General features: G+C 41.5%; 1 protein-coding gene across 2 annotated transcripts in view; it reads left to right on the top strand.

Annotated features, from left to right (window-relative positions):
* The window catches only part of LOC132868531 (alpha-1,6-mannosylglycoprotein 6-beta-N-acetylglucosaminyltransferase B-like), a 569,499-nt gene extending 546,495 nt beyond the window's left edge, over positions 1–23,004 (top strand). For both annotated transcript variants that reach the window (XM_060901478.1, XM_060901476.1), the window contains exons 16-19: positions 10,726–10,842; positions 13,389–13,463; positions 13,614–13,885; positions 22,132–23,004. In XM_060901478.1, the coding sequence (XP_060757461.1) occupies positions 10,726–10,842; positions 13,389–13,463; positions 13,614–13,885; positions 22,132–22,330 (663 nt within the window). In that variant the 3' untranslated portion in view covers positions 22,331–23,004. The remainder of the gene's footprint in view (positions 1–10,725; positions 10,843–13,388; positions 13,464–13,613; positions 13,886–22,131) is intronic.
* Positions 23,005–24,084: the final 1,080 nt, after the last annotated feature.

Genomic DNA, 24,084 nt, shown 5'->3' with positions numbered 1-24,084 from the left:
GGTCTTTTACTGCTGCACGTTAAGAAACAGAAAGGCCATCCAGAGTTATTGTGTAATCAGAAAACTTACTTCTAGCTGCATGTGGTACTAGTACAAGTACTTCAGTCTTGTCAGAGTTAAGCGGAAGGAAATTAATAAGCATCCAGTGTCTAATGTCCTTTACACATTCCTCAATTCTGTTAAGCTGGTGTCTCTCATCAGGTTTTGCAGAAACATACAACTGTGTATCATCAGCATAACAGTGGAAACTAATACAATGTTTACGAATAATATCACCCAGAGGTAACATATATACAACCCTGATTCCAAAAAAGTTGGGACAAAGTACAAATGGAAAATAAAAACGGAATGCAATAATTTACAAATCTCAAAAACTGATATTGTATTCACAATAGAATATGTCGAAAGTGAGACATTTTGAAACTTCATGCCAAATATTGGCTCATTTGAAATTTCATGACAGCAACACATCTCAAAGTTGGGACAGGGGCAATAAGAGGCTGGAAAAGTTAAAGGTACAAAAAAGGAACAGCTGGAGGACCAAATTGCAACTCATTAGGTCAATTGGCAATAGGTCATTAACATGACTGGGTATAAAAAGAGCATCTTGGCATGGCAGCAGCTCTCAGAAGTAAAGATGGGAAGAGGATCACCAATCCCCCTAATTCTGCGCCGACAAATAGTGGAGCAATATCAGAAAGGAGTTCGACAGTGTAAAATTGCAAAGAATTTGAACATATCATCATCTACAGTGCATAATATCATCAAAAGATTCAGAGAATCTGGAAGAATCTCTGTGCGTAAGGGTCAAGGCCGGAAAACCATACTGGGTGCTTCTGTATTGGAAATCACAAAATGGGCTCAGGAATATTTCCAGAGAACATTATCTGTGAACACAATTCACTGTGCCATCCGCCGTTGCCAGCGAAAACTCTATAGTTCAAAGAAGAAGCTGTATCTAAACATGATCCAAAAGCGCAGACATCTTCTCTGGGCCAAGGCTCATTTAAAATGGACTGTGGCAAAGTGGAAAACTGTTCTGTGGTCAGACGAATCAAAATTTGAAGTTCTTTATGGAAATCAGGACACCGTGTCATTTGGACTAAAGAGGAGAAGGACGACCCAAGTTGTTATCAGCGCTCGGTTCAGAAGCCTGCATCTCTGATGGTATGGGGTTGCATTAGTGCGTGTGGCATGGGCAGCTTACACATCTGGAAAGACACCATCAATGCTGAAAGGTATATCCAGGTTCTAGAGCAACATATGCTCCCATCCAGACGATGTCTCTTTCAGGGAAGACCTTGCATTTTCCAACATGACAATGCCAAACCACATACTGCATCAATTACAGCATCATGGCTGCGTAGAAGAAGGGTTCGGGTACTGAACTGTCCAGCCTGCAGTCCAGATCTTTCACCCATAGAAAACATTTGGCGCATCATAAAAGGGAAGATATGACAAAAAAGATCTAAGACAGTTGAGCAACTAGAATCCTACATTAGACAAGAATGGGTTAACATTCCTATCCCTAAACTTGAGCAACTTGTCTCCTCAGTCCCCAGACGTTTACAGATTGTTGTAAAGAGAAAAGGGGATGTCTCACAGTGGTAAACATGGCCTTGTCCCAACTTTTTTGAGATGTGTTGTTGTCATGAAATTTAAAATCACCTAATTTTTCTCTTTAAATGATACATTTTCTCAGTTTAAACATTTGATATGTCATCTATGTTCTATCCTGAATAAAATATGGAATTTTGAAACTTCCACATCATTGCATTCCGTTTTTATTTACAATTTGTAATTTGTCCCAACTTTTTTGGAATCAGAGTTGTATAAAAAAAAAAGCAGTGGACCCAAGACAGAACCTTGTGGAACACCAAACTTTACTTCAGCACGTCTAGAAATATCACCATTTACATCAACATACTGATAGCGATCAGTTAAATAATACCTGAGCCAGGAGAGGGCCATTCCCTTAACTCCCACAACATTTTCTAGTCTATCCAGAAGATTGGAATGATCAATGGTATCAAATGCTGCAAAGTCCTTTGTTTACTTTAAAGACAAACTTACGTGTCAGCACTGACTCCTTTTTTGGCATGTTCCTAGCTTGTTGGCATATTTAGATTCAGGAAAATCTACACTAGAAAATATTATCTACTCTCATGATGCACAGCACACAACCTCATCAGACAACCTCCAGTCAAGCACCTAATTACTAATATAACCTGAATGCAAGCACAATATTCCTGTTAAATAGTACCCTTTTTAAAATATTTTTTATTTAAACTTTACTAAGACAATTGTCTTAAATTTTAATACTCATTATGCAGTATATCTTAAATGTTATGCTAAAACCACATGTTTTGTGGTAAGATATGTCAAAAAATAACACACTACAGGCCCTGCTGTTTTAGGACCTGTAGGGTCTAGGGTCTGTTTAATGCAGACCCAGCAGTAGTAATGCAATCCAAATGGGAGTGCATGCATTTTGTATAACAGCATGGTTTGTTGTGTGTTGTTCCTTGATTATCTTACCAAAATTTCTTCAGCTGATACCACGGCAAGTTGTCAACAATTAAAATGTTTTAATTTGTAAACCCCATTTCCAGAAAAGTTGGGATATTTTCCAAAATGCAATAAAAACAAAAATCTGTGATTTGTTAATTCACGTGAACCTTTATTTAACTGACGAAAGTACAAAGAAAAGATTTTCAATAGTTTTACTTACCAACTTAATTATATGTTTTAAATATAAACAAAGTTAGAATTTGATACCTGCAACACACTCTGTTGGAACAGAAGCAAAATAAGACTAAAAAGTTTATAGGATGTTCAAGTAATACCATTATGGAAGATTCCACAATAAGCAGGTTAATTGGTAACATGATTGTGTATAAAAGGAGCAGCACCAAAGACTCAGTTTTTGCAAGCAAGGATGGGTCATGGCTCACCCATTTCTGCCAGAATTCGTGATCGAATTGAACGGCAACAAGTCCTTGAATTGTTTAATGATATTACGCACTACAGAGGGTGAAATATCCAAATACTTTTGTAAAATCAGACCAGGTGGGTGGAGCACAGAAGCACGGCAGGCCAGAACTGAGTTCTCAAAAACCTCTTTTATTCTTTGCTTTTCAGCGTTATACATTTACTCTCCCAGGCGCGCGTGCACACACACACACACACACACACAAGTGTTTTGGTTGGGGGAGAGCCCCCTTCCTCTGCTCTCCCTCTCCTCTTATAGGGCACGGTCACTGGGGAAGACACACAAACACAGGTTAATTCCCATCAGGTGCAGTGATTCTACCACTTACCTTCCCTGACTCCGCCCTCGATTCACAAACCGATGCTTGACCACGCCCCCGCTGCCACAACTTTCCTATATTTCTTTGAGGAACATTGTTTTTAAACATTTTAAATAATTTTTCTCACACATTTGTTGACAAACTGAAGATCCTTAGCCCATCTTTGCTCTTCAAAGACTAGGCCTTTCCTGGATACTGATTTTGTATCAAATCGTGATTACAATCATCTTTTAACATCACCACATAGGTGTTTGCTTCTTATACTCTCCCATGTTATTCAATGTAGCTTTTCAAGCTCATATTATACCAGATGTAGCTAGGCATAGGTGTCACAGCAAACACTCTTTTCAATATACCTCGCTTTTCAATATACTTCACATTCACACAAGGTGTATGCAGCACCTGGCAACAACAGAGGTTGTACAATCAGTCTGTGGAGTTTTTGCTTCATTTACTGTACACACAGTGCTAAGAGTAAATGTGTGCATCAAATGTCAGCAGTGTTGTTGTCACTCACTGTGTTTGCTATTAGGATACAGTTTCAGGCAGGGGTGCCGCTAGAAATTTTGTGCCCTCTGAAAGAATATTATATTACCACTCCCCCCCCCCCCCCCCAAAAAAAAACCCAAAACTTAGTTTATCCAGAGGAAGTGTTATTACTGTAATTTTCTAACAAAAAGCACACATGAATTCAAAAGTCTGAGTTTGTCAAACACGAGTAATGGCCCACTGGATTTGAACACCTCTACTGACTTGATCACAGAAGACACAGACATTGTTTATACCCTGATATTACTTTTTACCACTAGGCGTCAGTATTTAATTAGAGACCTACCCAGGCTGTAGCTACTAGATAAGCATAAACTTAATGTAGGCTGGCCAGGCTGTCACATTGATCCATTATCTGTAGCCACTTATCCTGTTCTACAGGGTCGCAGGCAAGCTGGAGCCTATCCCAGCTGACTATGGGCAAGAGGCGGGGTACACCCTGGACAAGTTGCCAGGTTATTGCAGGGCTGACACAGAGACAAACAACACATTCACACTCACATTCACACCTACAGTCAATTTAGAGCCACCAATTCACCTAACCTGCATGTCTTTGGACAGTGGGGGAAACCAGAGCATCCAAAGGAAACCCATGCAGACACGGGGAGAACATGCAAACTAGGCTCGAGCCCAGGACCTTCTTGCTAACCACTACACCACCGTGCTGCCCCATTGTCACAACAAGACTTCCAAATTCATCCTTATATCTCCTTCATGTACTGACTCATTATATGCAGTTACATTTCTAGGTTGATGAATAACGATTTAATTGATAGATGATTACATGGTGCACTGCAAGAAATCCATTGAGTGTTTTTTGTTTGTTTGGCTGTGCCAATTTAATAGAAAACACAGTAAATACAGTAATCAGCATTCCAGAGAAAAACTCAACATTCATCAACTTATTAAATGAAAATTTGAACAATAGCAAGAAATATAAATGTGAACAGGGTGATACGGTGGTGTAGTGGTTAGCACTGTTGCCTCACAGCAAGAACGTCCTGGGTTCGAGCCCAGCGGCTGACGAGGGCCTTTCTGTGTGGAGTTTGCATGTTCTCCCCGTGTCTGTGTGGGTTTCCTCTGGGTGCTCTGGTTTCTCCCATAGTCCAAAGACATGCAGGTTAGGCTAATTGGTGGCTCTAAATTGACTGTAGGTGTGAACGTGAGCGTGAATGGTTGTTTGTGTCTATGTGTCAGCCCTGCGATGACCTGGCGACTTGTCCAGAGTGTACCCCGCCTCTCATCCATAGGCTACATCCACACGACAACGGCAACGAGATGTTATTTAAAAAAATATCGCGTCCACATGGGCAACGATCAGTAAAATATTAGGTCCATATGGCAACGCAACTGCTGAAAACGATGCAATACACATGCCACACCTCTAGGGGCGCTGTAAGACGGTCCCTTCGGAGACACCAGAACAATAGAAGAAGTAAGGACGCATGCGCATAAACTATTATGCGTGAGACTTCATATTAGCCACAAAGTCAGAAAAATCTGTTCGTAAAATTACATTATAATGACCAAATACAATGAAAAGTATTTTTCCAGTCTCACCTGTGAAAGGTAATCCCATGTGATCTCGTTTGGACGGTAAACCTGTTGGTACAGTTAAAGGCAACACATGAATGAGGCATCTTTATTCTCCGCTTTGACCCATCCAATATGGCGGCGAGGATGACGTATGATTCTACGCGGAAGGCGGCGTCTTTAATGGTCCGGAATAAATTGAATACTACACGTTGATGGATTACTTTGTTCTTCTACGCCCTTTTTGAGGAATGTATTGTCGGACTTAAATCAACATCTGAAGAGGTGAGATCGCTCCTTTTTTTCCCTATTTTTGCTGGCAGGATTGACTCTGCCCTAAGAGCTATTCTCTCTCTCTCTCTCACTTTGCACCATTACACAATAAATATTCACAGTGAAAATATTTTGTAAGCACGTTTCATGAACCAAGTTATAGGATTTGTTGACAACTCGCATCGAGTTCGTTACACTTCTACCCGGCGTGAAGCACTCACAGTCATGTGGTTGTGACGTCATCGTAAACAAATCCGTTCTACTCATCCAAACGACTTCGCAACGGCAACGTTGCCAGATCTTTCCACTCTGGAACCCGTTCTCAAAAGATTGCATTTTGGGGCACCCAAAACGCCGGTGCCGTGTGGACACCAGGCCGAAACGATAAACAATTGTATCGTATTCACCTGAATCCGTTGCCATGTGGACAGGGCCTATGTGTCAGCCCTGCAATGACCTGGCGACTTGTCTAGAGTGTACTCTGCCTCTCACCCATAGTCAGCTGGGATAAGCTCCAGCTTGCCTGTGACCCTGTACAGGATAAGCAGCTACAGATAATGGATGGATGTCTGTTCAACAGACCCAAATAAGCTAGATAACCACTCTACATACAGTTTTAAAGTGACTTATGGGCTTTGTTGTGCATAATTCAGCATCTGTCATATAACAGTGTGTTGTGAGAGCTATGTGTATGTATTACTAACATTTGGATGGAATGAGCTGCATGCTTGGTGAGTAACATGAGCTGATCATAAAGGGAAACAAATATCTTAAAAGTGGCAATGGCATTATTCCCTTTACATTTTACATCATGCTATCTACCAGTCTTTTTAGCCAGTTTTTGTCCATTTCATATACGAGTTGTCCATTTCATTATTGTAATGTCTATATGAACATTATCAGCTAAAATTGTACTTGCTTGCTATAACTATCTGCTCATATGGTTAACGCAGCATAAATACTAAAAATTGGTCTGCATGAGCCTTAACCCCAAAGCCCTTTATTCACAGATTGCTCACTAAATACATTATCAACAAAATACTGCTCACTTCCTTCTGCTTCAACTGGGAAGGAGGTTGAGGGAGGGTTTCCTAATCCTGAGGCTGCATCTGTGCATGTTGAGGGCAGACCTCATTCGTGAACAAGCTAGTTATGAGCATGTATCTTAACCTAGCTGGTGCACTAGCTGTATAGTGGACCTGCAAATTCACTGAGTTCTTTGCAGACCAAAATTACATTCATTACTTGTCTCATTTTCAGTGGAAATAAAGGTAACCTATGAAATATTTAAGTAAAATGACACTACATTGTAAATTAAGTTGTTAGCCTGATCATCCAAGCAGTGGTTAAGGCACAGTAATAATCTTCTGTAGCATTAATGTTAGCATTTTAGGTTAATAGCCACCGAAGGAAGATCAGTGAATAAATGTATAGACTACCTTTCCTCTGAAAAAAAAAGAAAAAAGGTGACTAACCGTCAGCCCTTTTTCTCTCTCTCAGCTTTCTGCTGCCTCTCTTTACATTTCTGGCAGCCCAACTTTTTCATGGTGGTGTCAATTTACCATCAATTCTGTTTCTACCATGCACAGCTAACGTTAGTGCTGGACTGGAAAGCAACAAACCTAATGTGGTGTTATGCTCTGGCTCCACCTACACAAGACTGTACCACATAATGAATAGCGAGAGGGGTGAAATATAAAGACTATTTAGTCTAATACTTTTGCGGGAAATGGAAAACCAAACCAGAAGGTGGTTGTATTTTGCTCATTTTAAGATACAAAATTATTAAAAATATTTTTATTAAATTAATTTACACATGAGGGCGGCACAGTGGTGTAATGGTTAGCGCTGTTGCCTCACAGCAAGAAGCTCCGGGTTCGAGCCCCGTGGCCGACAAGGGCCGTTCTGTGTGGAGTTTGCATGTTCTCCCCATGTCTGCGTGGGTTTCCTCCGGGTGCTCCGGTTTCCCCCACAGTCCAAAAACATGCAGGTTAGGTTAACTGGTGACTCTAAATTGACCGTAGGTGTGAATGTGAGTGTGAATGGTTGTCTGTGTCTATGTGTTAGCCCTGTGATAACCTGGCAACTTGTCCAGGGTGTACCCCGCCTTTCGCCTGTAGTCAGCTGGGATAGGCTCCAGCTTGCCTGCGACCCTGTAGAACAGGATAAAGCGGCTAGAGATAATGAAATGAGATGGGGGGAAGGGGCCAGCAGGAGAGATATTGCACTTTATATTGCACATTATATTGCACATTGTCCAGTATTGCTTAGCATTTTTTTTTTAAATTGGATTTCATCTACTCACTTTACATGATACAACAATAAAAACAAGAGACAGAGACATACAATAAATAAATAACAAAACTTAAATATGCGCGTAGATGAGGGGCGAACTAACGGACTCGAGGTCCCATAAGGTAAGCCCCATTTACAAAACATGAAAAAAAAAACACATTATATTACACTACAAAAAATACAAAACAGCGTGACTCACGCGCAGCAGTTCATTCTATGTGTTGATCTGCAGTATGGGCATACGGTTTTCCAGGAGCGTACGCACTGGGGGTCAAAAACAGATTTTCATTTTTCAAGATAGTGAATTCTAACACGGTCTTTAAAAAGAAAGTAGCTTCCAGATTGTCTAATTGGGAGAGGGAGATTATTCGAAATTGGTACAATTCTGTTTAAATAGGAGTCTCTAAACAGTGAGGTGCAAAAACGCATAGGCTTGAGATTTAAATTTGTAGATGCACTTCTGGTTCGGCCGCTTGATAAGAGAAAATGGTTATTATTGTGAAAGCTCACTAGCTTGTTTAGACACTTAAAGAAAAAACAAAGATCTCTACATTCTAACCAGTAAGAAATTGGCAGCATATTCAGCTGAGTAAGCGTGTTTTATAATCCGGCCTTAACTGATGGTGGGGATGACACCCCAGGATGAAGCAGGTTGTGCGCCTCTGGACGCTCTCCAGTAACTAAAGATTACTTAAGTATTGCTTTTTGTCAGGCTAGGCTACTGCTCCTTCCCATCCTCTGTCCTCCTGTTACCCCTCCTCCCCCCCAGAGAGGAGTTGTACAGTCTGATGGCGTGAAGGACAAAGGAGTTTTTGAGTCTGTTCGTCCTGCACTTGGGAAGGAGCATTCTGTCACTGAACAGACTCCTCTGGTTGCTGATGATGAGGTGCAGAGGGTGACTGGCATCGTCCATGATGTTCAATAGTTTGTCCATAGTCCTCTTCTCTGCCACCGTCACCAGAGAGTCCAGCTTCATGCCGACCACAGAGCCAGCCCGCCTGATCAGTTTGTCCAGCCTGGATGTGTCCTTCTTGGATGTGCTGCCCCTCCAGCACACCACGGTGTAAAACAGGACACTGGCGACCACAGACTGAGAGAACATCCACAGGAGTTTCCTGCAGACGTTAAAGGACCGCAGCCTCCTAAGGAAGTATAGCCTGCTCTGTCCCTTCCTGTATAAGTGATTGGTGTTGCAAGTCCAGTCCAGCTTGCTGTCCAGTCACAGCCCGAGGTACTTGTAGGAATCCACAGCCTCCACCTCGTCTCCCTCAATCAGAACTGGTCGTGACCTTGGTCTGGACCTCCCAAAGTCAATGACCAGCTCCTTGGTCTTCGAGGTGTTGAGCTGCAGATGGTTCCTGTTGCACCACACAGCAAAGTCCCTCACCAGGCTCCTATACTCCTCCTCTCAGTCATCATTGATACACCCAACGATGGCTGTGTCATCGGCAAACTTCTGAATGTGACACAGCTCCAAGTTGTAGCAGAAGTCCGCGGTGTACAGGGTGAAGAGAAGAGGGGCCAGCACCGTGCCCTGGGGTGCTCCGGTGCTGCTAATTACAGTGTCAGACGTGATGTCCTTCAGCCTGACATACTGCGGCCTGTCAGTGCAGTAGCTGGAGATCCAGGCAGGGGTCCACTTGCATCCTGTTCAGTTTGTCCTGAAGCAATAAGGGCTGGATGGTGTTGAAGGCACTCGAGAAGTCCAAGAAGAGGATCCTCACTGTGCCATTTCCCTTATCCAGATGCAAGCGGGCTCGGTGTAGCAGGTAGAGGATGGTGTCTTCCACACCAACACCTGCCCAGTATATAAACTGCAGACAGTCCTGGGCATGTTGTACCTGGGGTCTGAGTAGGCTGAGGAAGAGCCGCTCCAACGTCATCAGATGTGAAGTGAGTGCCACCGGTCGGAAGTCGTTCAGCTCGCTGGGCTGATTCTTTTTGGGAACTGGAACGATACATGATGTCTTCCAGAGGGTTGGCACTCTCCCCAGCTGCAGGCTTAGGTTGAAGATGCGTTGGAGTGGTTCACCCAGTTCAGCAGCGCAGGTCTTCAGTAGTCGTGGACACACCTTGTCTGGACCTACTGCTTTCCTGGGGTGAAGCTTCCTCAGTTGACCTCTGACCTGGTCTGCAGTAATGCATAGAGGAGTCTGTGTTGAGGTGGGGGAGGAGGGGGCTGCTGTGATGACTGGGGGGAGGAGAGATGGCTGCAGTGAGGGAGATGGTGGGGGGGACGTGGGCTGGTTGAACCGATTGAAGAAGTCATTCAACTCGTTCGCCCTCTCCACTGTCCTCTCAACAACTCTGGTCTTTGTATTGTGGCCTGTGATGGTTTTCACACCTTCCCAGACCTCCCTCATGTTGTTCTCCTTCAGCTTCTGCTCCACCTTTCTCCTGTAGCTGTCCTTAGCTTCCCTCATGTAGCGTTTCACCTCCTGCTGTGCTGCTTTCATTGCCTCCCTATCCCTGGTCCTGAAGGCGGCCTTCTTCCTGTTGAGGACAGCTTTGACTTCCTGTATTACCCATGGCTTGTTATTAGGGTAACACCGTACAGTCTTAGTGGGGGAGACCACGTCTGCACAGAAGTTGAGGTAATCTGTCAGTGTGTCAGCCCCTCTATGTCCTCACAGTGTGGGCTAAGCAGCATCGTTAAGATATGTCAGTATAGCATCCCACTCCCATACACACTTCCTAACCCACAGTATATATTTATGTTATGATAATCCTGTGCAATTTTTATCTTTTCTCCTGTCTTAATCAGGTGTCTTCTCAACACCCCTACACTGAGCAGTACATTGGCAGACCGCACGTCATTACTGTGGACTATAACAACTCAGAGGAAATTGAGGCGACCATTAAGGAAATCCTAAAAGCTAAGGTGAGCTGAAATTCACTTAAAACATTGAACTACTAAATTATTTTTATGGTCATGCTTGTGAAATGGATCAGATTTCAGTGATTTTTTTTTTAAATTCACCCTTTATACTAAGAATTATGGACATCTACAGGCCAGTTTGTCACTTTTTCTTTTTGTTAAAAATGGCACGACTGCGGTTCATGAATGTGGGTTCCTTGTTTCTTGATATAGTTTCAATGTATTGTCATTGTGTTATCTTGATCTTGTTTGTGAAGTTACTGATAAAGCTTGCTCACAGTTGACTAACAGCAGGCTTCAGTTTAGCAACTTAGTGGCTGTGTGGCAACATATATTTTAACAATCGTACAGAATTACAGTACATACTCGTACATAAATACAAGGGCATGAATTATATCTTCATAATGTCAAGAGTGGAAAGCCAAAAACAAGGTATGACATTTTAGCTGTGTAGCTTAATGAATGCAAAGCAGTGCTGGTGACGTCAACATCTGGTTTTCTTACTGAAAGAGCCCCCTTGTGAACTTATTTTGTCAAGAAGACTCATTGTAATCCCTTGGAGTTTGAGATAAATTTAGGAACACTACATATTGGAATTACAATGATGACCATTGATGTGGGTGTGCCAGCTGTTTAAGGGTTAAACTGCTCCTTACCAACCATCTTAGAGCAAATCGGAACATAACCTTTACTGTGCTGTGCCTTTGGCAAATCCGGAGAGGCACAATCTTTGCTCACTAGGGAATATTAGAATCTCCACTATGGCACACTGCACTATTAGCACAGTAACTATTGGCTGGTTCAGCTTGAATTATGGGTCCATCTGGGTTAACATGGCTTCCAACCCATGCTGATATTGTTGACCATGTTCCAAATATTGACCTGCCAGTTGTGTTAATCACTTCTAGAGTGCTTTACACATTTCCCCCCACAAACAGCAGATACTATCAATCAATCCTCCCCTCTGAAGTATAATTTCAGTGCACTTCCCAAGTGTGTGTAGACAGCCAAACACAATGGTCTGCAATGTGAACATAAATAAAGCAAATAAAGAACATTTCAGACATCAGCAACATCCTTGCTGGCAAACAACTTAGGCAATACTATAGTTCATATCCCAGGGATCCCAGACGTCCGCTATTTAGCGGAATTCCGCTATTTTCTAGCGAAAGTTTTTTTTTTAAATCTCTTGTATATCCATTAAAAATATGTTTAAGTAAAATGACCAGCAGAATACGTTCTGATTTGGTTTGCTTGTTTAGCAATGTTTTCGTCGGCTTCGTTTGTTCTCGTTGACATTCGGGAACACTCTTCTTCTTCTGTCGATTTATTGGCGGTTAACAATCGATGTGTATTACCGCCATCTACCGGGCTGATCGGGAACACTCGGAAGTTAAATTGATGTAAATACCGCGAGACTGTACGCGATAGAATGAGAAAACAATATGGCTGCGCCCATTTGCTAGAAAACATGTTTTAACTCCGTTCGTGCTTTTGTTTCTAATGCGTTGAACTTAATTCAGAGCACTGCAGGAACATCAGAAAAGCAGAAGGAAAGATCAGAGAAACAAAAGCAGAGAAAACTGGAGGAAAGATGCACCCCAGAAAAGAGCATTAAATTCCTTTGCAGTGAAACCTTTCAAAAAGAGAAAGGTTTAAATCAAATATCTCCAGTATTTGCTGTACATATGTATATACCTAATATTACTGAATCATTGATTTCTGCTCATATTCATGATTTTTGAAAAATGAATGTGGCTTATATTAGACTAGTTTTGACATTAACTTGAAACAAAAAAAAAATAAACAAATGAGATGAACTATGGATACTATTGTTATATTATAACAAAATCAGTGGGATATTTAGGCAAGTATATTCTTCAAAGCTACATTTTCGTCTAATTTTTATATATATATTTTTTTTTGCCACTTATGTCATTGATTACAAAATATGGTATCAAATAGATACACATTATTGTTAAATTCTGTTGCTTTTCTATGTTAAATCTATGTAAAAAATGTGTTCTATAGCATCTTTAAATGTTAAAATCTCAACAGCTTCAGGCAGCACCCTTGACCCCTGCTGATAGTTTCTTACATTCCTCTATTTTTTTCAATTACTGCTGGGATCCCTGATATCCCCATAAAAAATAAATATGAGAATGGGGAAATTTTGTGCTTACATCTCTCCATAAAATATGTTTGAGAATTGAAATCAGTTGTGGACTGGCACAGTAGTGCAGTGGTTAGCGCTGTCACCTCACAGCAAGAAGATTATGGGTTTGAATGTCGTGGCCAACTGCGGCCTTTCTGTATGGAGTTTGCATGTTCTCCTTATGCCTGCATAGGTTTCCTCCCACAGTCCAAATACATGACGTTTAGTTCAACTGACTACTCTAAATTGTCCATAAGTGCGAATGGCTGTTTGGTTGTGACATTTCTGAGTTACTTCAGAGGCACTGTTTTCAATCACATGCAAAAATGTGTTCCTGATTATGGATATTGATTACATCAGTGATGTTTGTTTGCGTCTCGGTATGTATGCACAGGTAGAGCCCTTCTTGCCTTATGAATACACCTCTGAAGGAATGCTAGAAAGACTGAATGCTTACATCCATCATCAGGTATGCTTTCTGTTTATGTACGCGCACACACCACACACACACACACACACACACTGCAAATCATCTACTGACATGAACTAATTAGTTTAGCATACTAATCAATGACATTCATTTATTTTTGTGTTGTGATTTTTTTTTATCCATACAAAGGACTTCTGTTGCATCAATAGCCCCTTTCCATCAGCCAATGAGTCCAAACTGTGGCCAGGGAATCCACCAAACCCTTTCATCCTCATGCCCAATTGCACAGGTGTGGTATGGGCTTCAAACATCAGTGCTCCATCATCTTGGCCCCCTCTCAGTGCCCTGAGGCTGCTCCTCAGTCCTGAGGCTTCATCATGTGTAAAGACATGCCAGGATGCTGGCCTCATCTGTGAACCTGCCTTCTTCCCTTTCATTAACAATATGGAGGCCTTCAATGGGTGAGGATTTTAAAGTAAATGTTGCTTTTAAAATAAGTTGTTCAATAATATGAATGTCATTATGAAACTAATGTAGACAGCAACAGATAGCAGAAGCTTCTCTTGTTTATTCAGTCCAAGACAACACAACAGTTATTTATGTGTAATATGTCAATTGGGTGGTGCTGTGCTGCAGTAGATAGTGCCTTACAGATCCAGGTCCCAGGGTGCAAACCTGAGCTACTGTCCACATGAAATCCTAGTTCCAATCAACCCCAAAAAGTATACGAGTTGGTTGATTGGCTGCATGGTAGGTGGACTGACTAGAAATGTTCCCTAGGCATAAATGAGTGAATGAGTGCATGATGCTCTGCAATGGACAAATGCACCATCCAGGGTGTCTTCTTGCCTAGTGTTTACCAAAGAGGGTTCAGTCAAGATGAAAATAAATAAATAAAATCCATAACCCAGCTGAAAATGTTTGACTAGTTATGTTTGACTAGCTATGTTTGACTAGCTACCAACTATGAAAACACAGGCTGAGCTGGACAAACTGGTAGGCCATCTTTGCCAGCTGCCTAGTTATTTTCCAACCTCTTTATTACTTGATTAAACTGATCAGTAGATGAGATTTTCAAATTTCCTTACTCTTATGTTACAACCCCAATTCCAAAAAAGTTGGGACAAAGTACAAATTGTAAATGAAAACGGAATGCAATGCTGTGGAAGTTTCAAAATTCCATATTTTATTCAGAATAGAACATAGATGACGTATCAAATGTTTAAACTGAGAAAATGTATCATTTAAAGAGAAAAATTAGGTGATTTTAAATTTCATGACAACAACACATCTCAAAGTTGGGACAAGGCCATGTTTACCACTGTGAGACATCCCCTTTTCTCTTTACAACAGTCTGTAAACGTCTGGGGACTGAGGAGACAAGTTGCTCAAGTTTAGGGATAGGAATGTTAACCCATTCTTGTCTAATGTAGGATTCTAGTTGCTCAACTGTCTTAGGTCTTTTTTGTCGTATCTTCCATTTTATGACACGCCAAATGTTTTCTATGGGTGAAAGATCTGGACTGCAGGCTGGCCAGTTCAGTAACCGGACCCTTCTTTTACGCAGCCATGATGCTGTAATTGATGCAGTATGTGGTTTGACATTGTCATGTTGGAAAATGCAAGGTCTTCCCTGAAAGAGACGTCGTGTGGATGGGAGCACATGTTAGACTGGTACCAAAATTCAAAAAAGTGCTTATTTAAGGAGTTAAAGGCATTTTTGAGACAAAGTCGGCAAACAGTCTTATTTTGTCAATTTGGGTGTGCCAAATTCAAATCTGCAATATGCCGAGCTCTATCTGACCTCTGTTGACCTCTAGAGGTCATTGAACTTTGGGCCTGTAAACGTCTCAGCTGAACCCAGTTTCTCAGCTTTCTAAGGAATGAAATGTACTAAAATGATTAATGAAGTTAGCAAATGGCCTTGTTTGTTAAATGTTTGGGTGCTGAATTCATTTTTCATTTGTAAAACGACATATGACCTCTGATAACCTCAAGGTCATTAAACTTGGCCTATAGGCCTATGCATTTAACGGCATTTTTAAACTGACTTTACTCCCCCAAAAAGAATATGAACAGACAAAAAACAAATAGAAAGGAACAAATACAACATTAAATGCCAGTCCATGTGACTTACTTTTCACAATGAGAATGCCTAGGCGATCACCTTACATAACATTGCATTACATTTAGCGGTTATTGTTTATACAAAGCTACTGAAAAAAGGACAGATTCAGCAGCATACAAAATGTGGGGGCATACAGGGTATACAGGTTAATCAGGGTTAGTATATATGAGAGTTTTTTTCTTTGTTGTTTGTTTTGTTTTAAACAGGGTAAAGCCTTTACAAAAAACAAACAACAAAGAAAAAAACTCTCATATATACTAACCCTGATTAACCTGTATACCCTGTATGCCCCCACATTTTGTATGCTGCTGAATCTGTCCTTTTTTCAGTAGCTTTGTATAAACAATAACCGCTAAATGTAATGCAATGTTATGTAAGGTGATCGCCTAGGCATTCTCATTGTGAAAAGTAAGTCACATGGACTGGCATTTAATGTTGTATTTGTTCCTTTCTATTTGTTTTTTGTCTGTTCATATTCTTTTTGGGGGAGTAAAGTCAGTTTAAAAATGCCGTTAAATGCATAGGCCTATAGGCCAAGTTTAATGACCTTGAGGTTATCAGAGGTCATATGTCGTTTTACAAATGAAAAATGAATTCAGCACCCAAACATTTAACAAACAAGGCCATTTGCTAACTTCATTAATCATTTTAGTACATTTCATTTCTTAGAAAGCTGAGAAACTGGGTTCAGCTGAGACGTTTACAGGCCCAAAGTTCAATGACCTCTAGAGGTCAACAGAGGTCAGATAGAGCTCGGCATATTGCAGATTTGAATTCGGCACACCCAAATTGGCAAAATAAGACTGTTTGCCGACTTTGTCTCAAAAATGCCTTTGGGTGTCACAATTCTGGATTTTGGTACCAGTCTATGTTGCTCTAGAACCTGGATATACCTTTCAGCATTGATGGTGTCTTTCCAGATGTGTCAGCTGCCCATGCCACACGCACTAATGCAACCCCATACCATCAGAGATGCAGGCTTCTGAACTGAGCGCTGATAACAACTTGGGTCGTCCTTCTCCTCTTTAGTCCGAATGACACAGCATCCCTGATTTCCATAAAGAACTTCAAATTTTGATTCGTCTGACCACAGAACAGTTTTCCACTTTGCCACAGTCCATTTTAAATGAGCCTTGGCCCAGAGAAGACGTCTGCGCTTCTGGATCATGTTTAGATACGGCTTCTTCTTTGAACTATAGAGTTTTAGCTGGCAACGGCGGATGGCACGGTGAATTGTGTTCACAGATAATGTTCTCTGGAAATATTCCTGAGCCCATTTTGTGATTTCCAATACAGAAGCATGCCTGTATGTGATGCAGTGCCGTCTAAGGGCCCGAAGATCACGGGCACCCAGTATGGTTTTCCGGTTTTGACCCGTACGCACAGAGATTCTTCCAGATTCTCTGAATCTTTTGATGATATTATGCACTGTAGATGATGATATGTTCAAACTCTTTGCAATTTTACACTGTCGAACTCCTTTCTGATATTGCTCCACTATTTGTCGGCGCAGAATTAGGGGGATTGGTGATCCTCTTCCCATCTTTACTTCCGAGAGCCGCTGCCACTCCAAGATGCTCTTTTTATACCCAGTCATGTTAATGACCTATTGCCAATTGACCTAATGAGTTGCAATTTGGTCCTCCAGCTGTTCCTTTTTTGTACCTTTAACTTTTCCAGCCTCTTATTGCCCCTGTCCCAACTTTTTTGAGATGTGTTGCTGTCATGAAATTTCAAATGAGCCAATATTTGGCATGAAATTTCAAAATGTCTCACTTTCGACATTTGATATGTTGTCTATGTTCTATTGTGAATACAATATCAGTTTTTGAGATTTGTAAATTATTGCATTCCGTTTTTATTTACAATTTGTCCTTTGTCCCAACTTTTTTGGAATCGGGGTTGTATTTCCTTAAAAACAACTTATCTATGATGTAACATTTTTCATGGTAATTTAAAAATTATTTAGAGCTATCAGTTGACATGTATGGTCTACCTGTTTTAGCTTGTGTTTTAGCAGCTTGTAGATGTTCAGTCTAAGCTACATTTTTCAGGAGGGGAACTCTGACTCTATTTAGATTTTCTGTTGTAAACATTCCATTACATGTTGTGAACCAATCAGCAGCATTGTTTCTTTTTCAATTGTACCACCATGCTGATATTTGTTCCTTCGTAACCATAAATGCAAAGACTACAGTTTATGGTTGTGTCGGATACTGTAGTGAGTGGCACACCTTTCTTATTTACCTTTTAAACCTCAGACACAGCACAGAGAGGTTCCAATGGCAAACATTCTTGGATAACTCTGCAGTTATGGGGTACGGTATATCACCGAAAGAAGTGTTCCAGCATAGAGGTGGTACAGCAGTAAAAGTACAGTATCTGGTAGTGCATCAACTGGACTGGGTACGACACTCTAAGTCTCTGTACAACAGAGGTCAGAAGAGAATCAACAGTGGTGTGCTTGGGCTGGAACATCATATCAGAAGAAACCTAAAGGAATCAGGAAACTGATCAGAAAATTTGGATCCATGTTGAGTATACAGCCAGACTTGTTGAATAAAGTGGCTCAGCATCATAGACAACACTGCTCACCCTCTTTAAAACACAGTCTGCAGTCACAGAAGTACAGTTCTATGAATATCTTTATTTGGTTACATTTTGTAAGTTCTTAATGTATATTTTTAATCAAATCACCTCATTGTTATTTGTTTTCATGTTATTTACATCTTACCATGCCTTGCCTGGATATTTTACTAATCTGGCTTCCAACAGATGATGAGCCAGATAATTGCTGTGTTCCTTTGAATTGATTTGCGATGCTTTATCTTAAGGCAACACTAATTTGGCCAATGCACACAACCTGTCAGTCACATTTAATGTGAGATACTGACTTTGAAAAGCACAGATTTTTTTTTTCATCCACTGTGCCTGTTGGGGGTGACACTGGCAATAGGCTGAGAAGATTAGTCCCTGGTTATAGATTCTAGCTCCTCCTCGAGTGTACCCAGATCTCCAGATATAATCTTTCCAGTGGTTCATGGGTCCATGCTGGGTACCCCATCCAGCTGATTATGCCTGATTCAGCTCAAGCAGTAGCCGACAGGGGGCAGCCTTGTAAAGTGCCCAAACCACCTCAACTAGCTCTTCATGATTCAAAGGAACAGCAGTTTTACCCCAAACTCTCCCAGATTGCCTTATCATGGATAGTAAGCCCAACAATCCTGTAGAAGAACCTAATTTATTATTTTATTTGAAATCTTGTTCTTTTGGTCACTTTCCTCACCATAAGTGAGAATAGGAACATAGACTGATCACTAAACAGAGCTTCAAATTGAGCTCTTGCTTTACCTGTTTTTCAATCTGACACTTTTTTTCTATCACTTGTGACTAATATCCCAAGGTACTTAATGTTCTCCATGAGAAACAAAGTATCTCAATGAGTCTATAATGATACCATAATATATACAATAGTATTCAAACCCTGCATCTCTACACTTACTAAACACTTTATTAGGAACACCTGTATACCTGTTCATTCATGCAATTATCTAATCAGCCAATCATGTGGCAGCAATGCAGTGCACATAATTATGCCAGCAGCTTCAGGTCATGTTCACATCAACCATAAGAATGGAGGGAATGTGATCTCAGTGACCATGGCATGATTATACCAGATAGCTTATTTTGAGTATTTCTCCAGTAACTCAGATAACCACTCTGTACAGTTTTGCACAACACATCGAATCTAGGCAGATGGGCTACAAGAATAGAAGACCAGGTCAGGTCCCAATTCTGTCAGTCAAGAAAGGAAAGATGAGGCTACAGTGGGCATAAGCTCACCAAAAGTTGAAGACTAGAAACAGCCTGGACTCAGGAATCTTGATTTGTGCTGAGGCACACGAATGTTTTGTTGGCATACTTTAGGCCTGTTAATACCAATCATTCATTGCTTGAATGCCACAGCCTTTTTGAGTATTGTTGCTGATCATGTGCATCCCTTCATGGCCTCAATTTGCCATCACAAAGCAAAAGTTGTCTCAAGCAGGTTTCGTGAACATGACAATGAGTTCAGTGCTCTTTGGTGGCCTCCCAGTCACAGGATCCTATTGAACACCTTAGGTATGGGATAACATAGGAGATTTGCAGCATGAAAGTGCACCTGAATCAATCTAGAGGAATTGTGTGATGCAATCATGTCAACATGGACCAGAATCTCAGAGGAATATTTCCAACATCTTGTGGAATCTGTGCCATGAAGAATTGAGGCTGGGGTTTTTTTTGAGCAAAGAGGGACCCTACCCAGTATTAGTATAGTGTTCCTCCTAATAAAGTGCTCTGTGAGTGTACATTTACAGTTACATTTATTAATTGTACTTTTGCTGTGATTTATAATTTTTTTCTGTCACTCTTCTCTGTGCTAGGCATAGATTATTTTACTTTGTCACTACATGCTTCATTTTTTTCAATAACATTTTAGATTTTTAAAGGGTTGTGTGAGAATGACGAGAGAAAAACATTCCAATTAATATGATTTAAAATAAAAAGTTAGAAAAGCTTTTGCTGCAGATGAAGTTCAGCTAAGTATCATGTGGAAATGATGCTATATTTCCTATGTATATTAGATTGTCCAGTGTAAATCTGTTAGTGGTTCTGATTGTCATGCTATTGAGGTATTTCACCTGACGTCACAGGGTCATGTGACGCCCCGGTGTCCGCCATTTTGGATGGCAAGCTAGCTAATGTCAACAACAGTAGCTGGTATGTTACTGTAGCAATGTTTACGTTCAGTCATTTGGATGACTGTTAAAACCTTTCAGTCTCAAGTTTTTCCTTTACTGGATTTACTAGTTTACTGAGCCAGCGAGCCCCGGAGCGCTAGCTAGCCGGCCAGCGAGCCCCGGAGCGCTAGCTAGCCGGCCAGCGAGCCCCGGAGCGCTAGCTAGCCGGCCAGCGAGCCCCGGAGCGCTAGCTAGCCGGCCAGCGAGCCCCGGAGCGCTAGCTAGCCGGCCAGCGAGCCCCGGAGCGCTAGCTAGCCGGCCAGCGAGCCCCGGAGCGCTAGCTAGCCGGCCAGCGAGCCCCGGAGCGCTAGCTAGCCGGCCAGCGAGCCCCGGAGCGCTAGCTAGCCGGCCAGCGAGCCCCGGAGCGCTAGCTAGCCGGCCAGCGAGCCCCGGAGCGCTAGCTAGCCGGCCAGCGAGCCCCGGAGCGCTAGCTAGCCGGCCAGCGAGCCCCGGAGCGCTAGCTAGCCGGCCAGCGAGCCCCGGAGCGCTAGCTAGCCGGCCAGCGAGCCCCGGAGCGCTAGCTAGCCGGCCAGCGAGCCCCGGAGCGCTAGCTAGCCGGCCAGCGAGCCCCGGAGCGCTAGCTAGCCGGCCAGCGAGCCCCGGAGCGCTAGCTAGCCGGCCAGCGAGCCCCGGAGCGCTAGCTAGCCGGCCAGCGAGCCCCGGAGCGCTAGCTAGCCGGCCAGCGAGCCCCGGAGCGCTAGCTAGCTAGCACCAGCCAGCCAGCCAGCCCCGGAGCGCGCTCAGTAAACTAGTAAATACAGTAAAGGAAAAACTTATAACGGGCCATGTCTCAACAGACTAAGAAGTTATTTCAATGACATTTAATAACATTTTGTTTATCCTGAGGACCAAAAGTAAATGAAAATGTGAACAAATCTTAGCTGTCAGTGAACAATCCTGGTGGAAGCAGGTAAATGTCATTCTCTAAGCCTGCTAACCTCAATTTTTGCAAATACGTCTCCCTCTGCTCGCCCTGTAAATGCCCTACGTCGCTGGATAGTGAAGGTGTTTTCTGCATCTCGCTCCTTTTTCTTTTATGTTTTTCGTTTGTCGCCTTCCTCACATTCAAACTGATTCGAGCCGTGCCGTCCAAAATGGCAGCATCACATGACTTGGTCACGTGAGTGAAATACCTCAATAGCTGGAGCCAAATGAAATGAAAACCATAAAGGGACCAAGCTCAATTTCTTCTGGTGATCTTGACCCATGATCCAGAAAGATCTTATGTCACTAGTAGCCAGCTATCCTGTACATCAACCTGAATTTGATGTGCTTATAAACAGGAAAGAGATTTGGGGAATGTACCAACAATGTAGCTGTTACTTTTCTTGTGTCTAATAGTTATAATTTACAAAATAAGACATTCTTAGCCATTATGGTTTTGCGCACGTATTTTGCGCACGTATTTATTTACTAATGCCGGGATTGGACTAGATGATATCTTTGCCTTTCACAATGTTCACCATGTCAGATTAGTACCATAAATTCTTGCCATGACTTGGTTGGATGACCAGCACTACAAGGCCCGTTCATCATTTCCAGATGTTTATATTCAGGCTCAGTGCTGGAGATTTGACAAAATAATGTCAAAATCAGGATGAATTTGTGTAGCATACGCTCCAGACATCATTATGTCTAGCAATACCTCTGGCCCACTGAGATAATGATGTATGAAGACTCTTGATAGAACTGCAGTGTTTTCTAGCATGCGTGGCATATCTAAAGGGCTACAAACAAATGTGAATTTGTGACTGAAATTTTTCCCTAAATAATTAAATTATATGTGTGTTTCAAATAGGATTGATGTTCAGTGTGAGGCTTTGGAAATGGAGATGAACCACTTATTTCCAGCTGTGGCTGTCAAGGGGAGAGAATGTTTCCTGCAGAAGGAAGCGCTCCTGTTCAGCTGTGCTGGGATCAGCACCAAACACCGACGCCTTTGTCCCTGTAGAGACTTCCTCCAGGGCCAGGTGGCACTGTGCAAGGATTGTCTCTGAGATCTATAGAACACTGAGACCAGATACTAAGCCAAATAACGTGATGGCCTTCCCATAAACATTAAGGCCTAATGAACTAATCCACTCATGCCTGAATACAATGGATCCCTCAAGAAATTAGATATACGAAACATATCACAACTGAGATTGGACAAAACAAACAGTCAGACATCTACAATTTCCAGACTGCTTGGGCCAGCTTCAGGATCAAACTGCTTAAGCCAGTATTATTTTTCTTTTGATGTAGATGGCAAAAACAGATATTTTTCCACAATTATTGTTTGAATATTGTTCTTTCCAAATGCAAACAAAGCATTGAAACAACTGAAAATGCTGATTTTTATAAACAAATGAGGTAAATGGTATAAGTGTACTGTTCACTGTTCTGTAGTATCCTAACATCTTTTAAAGTTGTTCTTTTCCCCCCCAAACTTCAAGATATTATCAGAAGCCAGAACTCATTTGGAAACTGGTATAACCAGCATCTGAAAAGGCAGCACTCTCTCAATATAATCATCTCTCGACAACACAACAGCAATATTCATACAGAGATAAGAGTCATTTTGTAGAATGTCTCCTGCAATCAACTGCAGTAAAACACAGTGGGCCTCATTTATTAATATATTTGTACAAGTTGTGTGTAAATGTTTGGATAAGACAAACCAACTAAAAAATTTCCACTGGATTTACAAATGTTTAGGAAATGCTGATTTTCATCATCCTTGTGTATGCATGTTGATGAATGGCAATTGCCCATAATTACCAGGTGCATGCATGGCACATCTGATTAAATTCCATAGCAGGTAAAACTCATACAGCTGACATGACTAGTAAATGGAAAAAAAGTATTTCTCAGAGGTAGAAGGGAAAGTTCTTGAGACTAACTTCTATGCCAGTACAAATATACATTATTAAACACTGTAACAGTACCTGAAAATTGTGGTGAAAACAAATGGTGTCACATGAAAATAGAGAAGAAAAAAAAAGATCTACACTGTACCCAGATGATCAAGCACATCACACAGGAAACAATTTAAAAAATAGTTTCCAAGTCTCTCGGCTGATATGTTGAAACCCAGAACCTTCTTGCTGCGAGGCGACAGTGCTAACCACAACACCACCATAAAGCACTACAAGCATAAAGTATAAGAATAAAGGCTCATTTGAATAGTCATAAAGGCTATAAAACTTTGACATCAAGTTGGCATAACACTCAGATCAAGTTACAGAATTTTGTAGACATGAGGCTTTGACATTTTCAGGGCTCACTTATGTTAGAATGCCATGCCAGTGTCAAGCAGTTGGATGCAATAGCAGTGCTGTGTTTATTAATAGTTAACAAAAGCTACCAAAACAGAACAGAAAGACAATAATCTTGTAGGCAAAGGGTTGGGCAATGTACATATCAGCAGCTAGGTAACTCCATAGAAAAGTAAACTAGATGGAAGCAAGACAAGAGAAAGACAAGATATTGCACAGATATGACTCAATAACATCACAGATGTGAATGATGGAGTGAAACTTCACAAATTAAATTGAACAGTCCAGAGTAAATAAAGGTCATACACTGATTGGAAACAAGTGCATTTGATTAGAAGTTCAGTGACTGTAAGCAGAGATAGGTTGCTTGCAAGTCACATGTTGGTTGATGACATAATTGGCTGTGGAGTTTTTCAGCTGATGTAGATGTGGCTGGTATTAAGAGAGAGTTTGACTGCTTTGGAGTTATTTCATGAACAGGTAAAGATGGCAAT

Source organism: Neoarius graeffei, chromosome 20 (genome assembly GCF_027579695.1).
Source record: "Neoarius graeffei isolate fNeoGra1 chromosome 20, fNeoGra1.pri, whole genome shotgun sequence".
NCBI classification, from domain to species: Eukaryota; Metazoa; Chordata; class Actinopteri; order Siluriformes; family Ariidae; genus Neoarius; species Neoarius graeffei.
The sequence above is the reverse complement of the archived record's forward strand: the minus strand, read 5'-3'. Positions and strand labels throughout refer to the sequence as shown.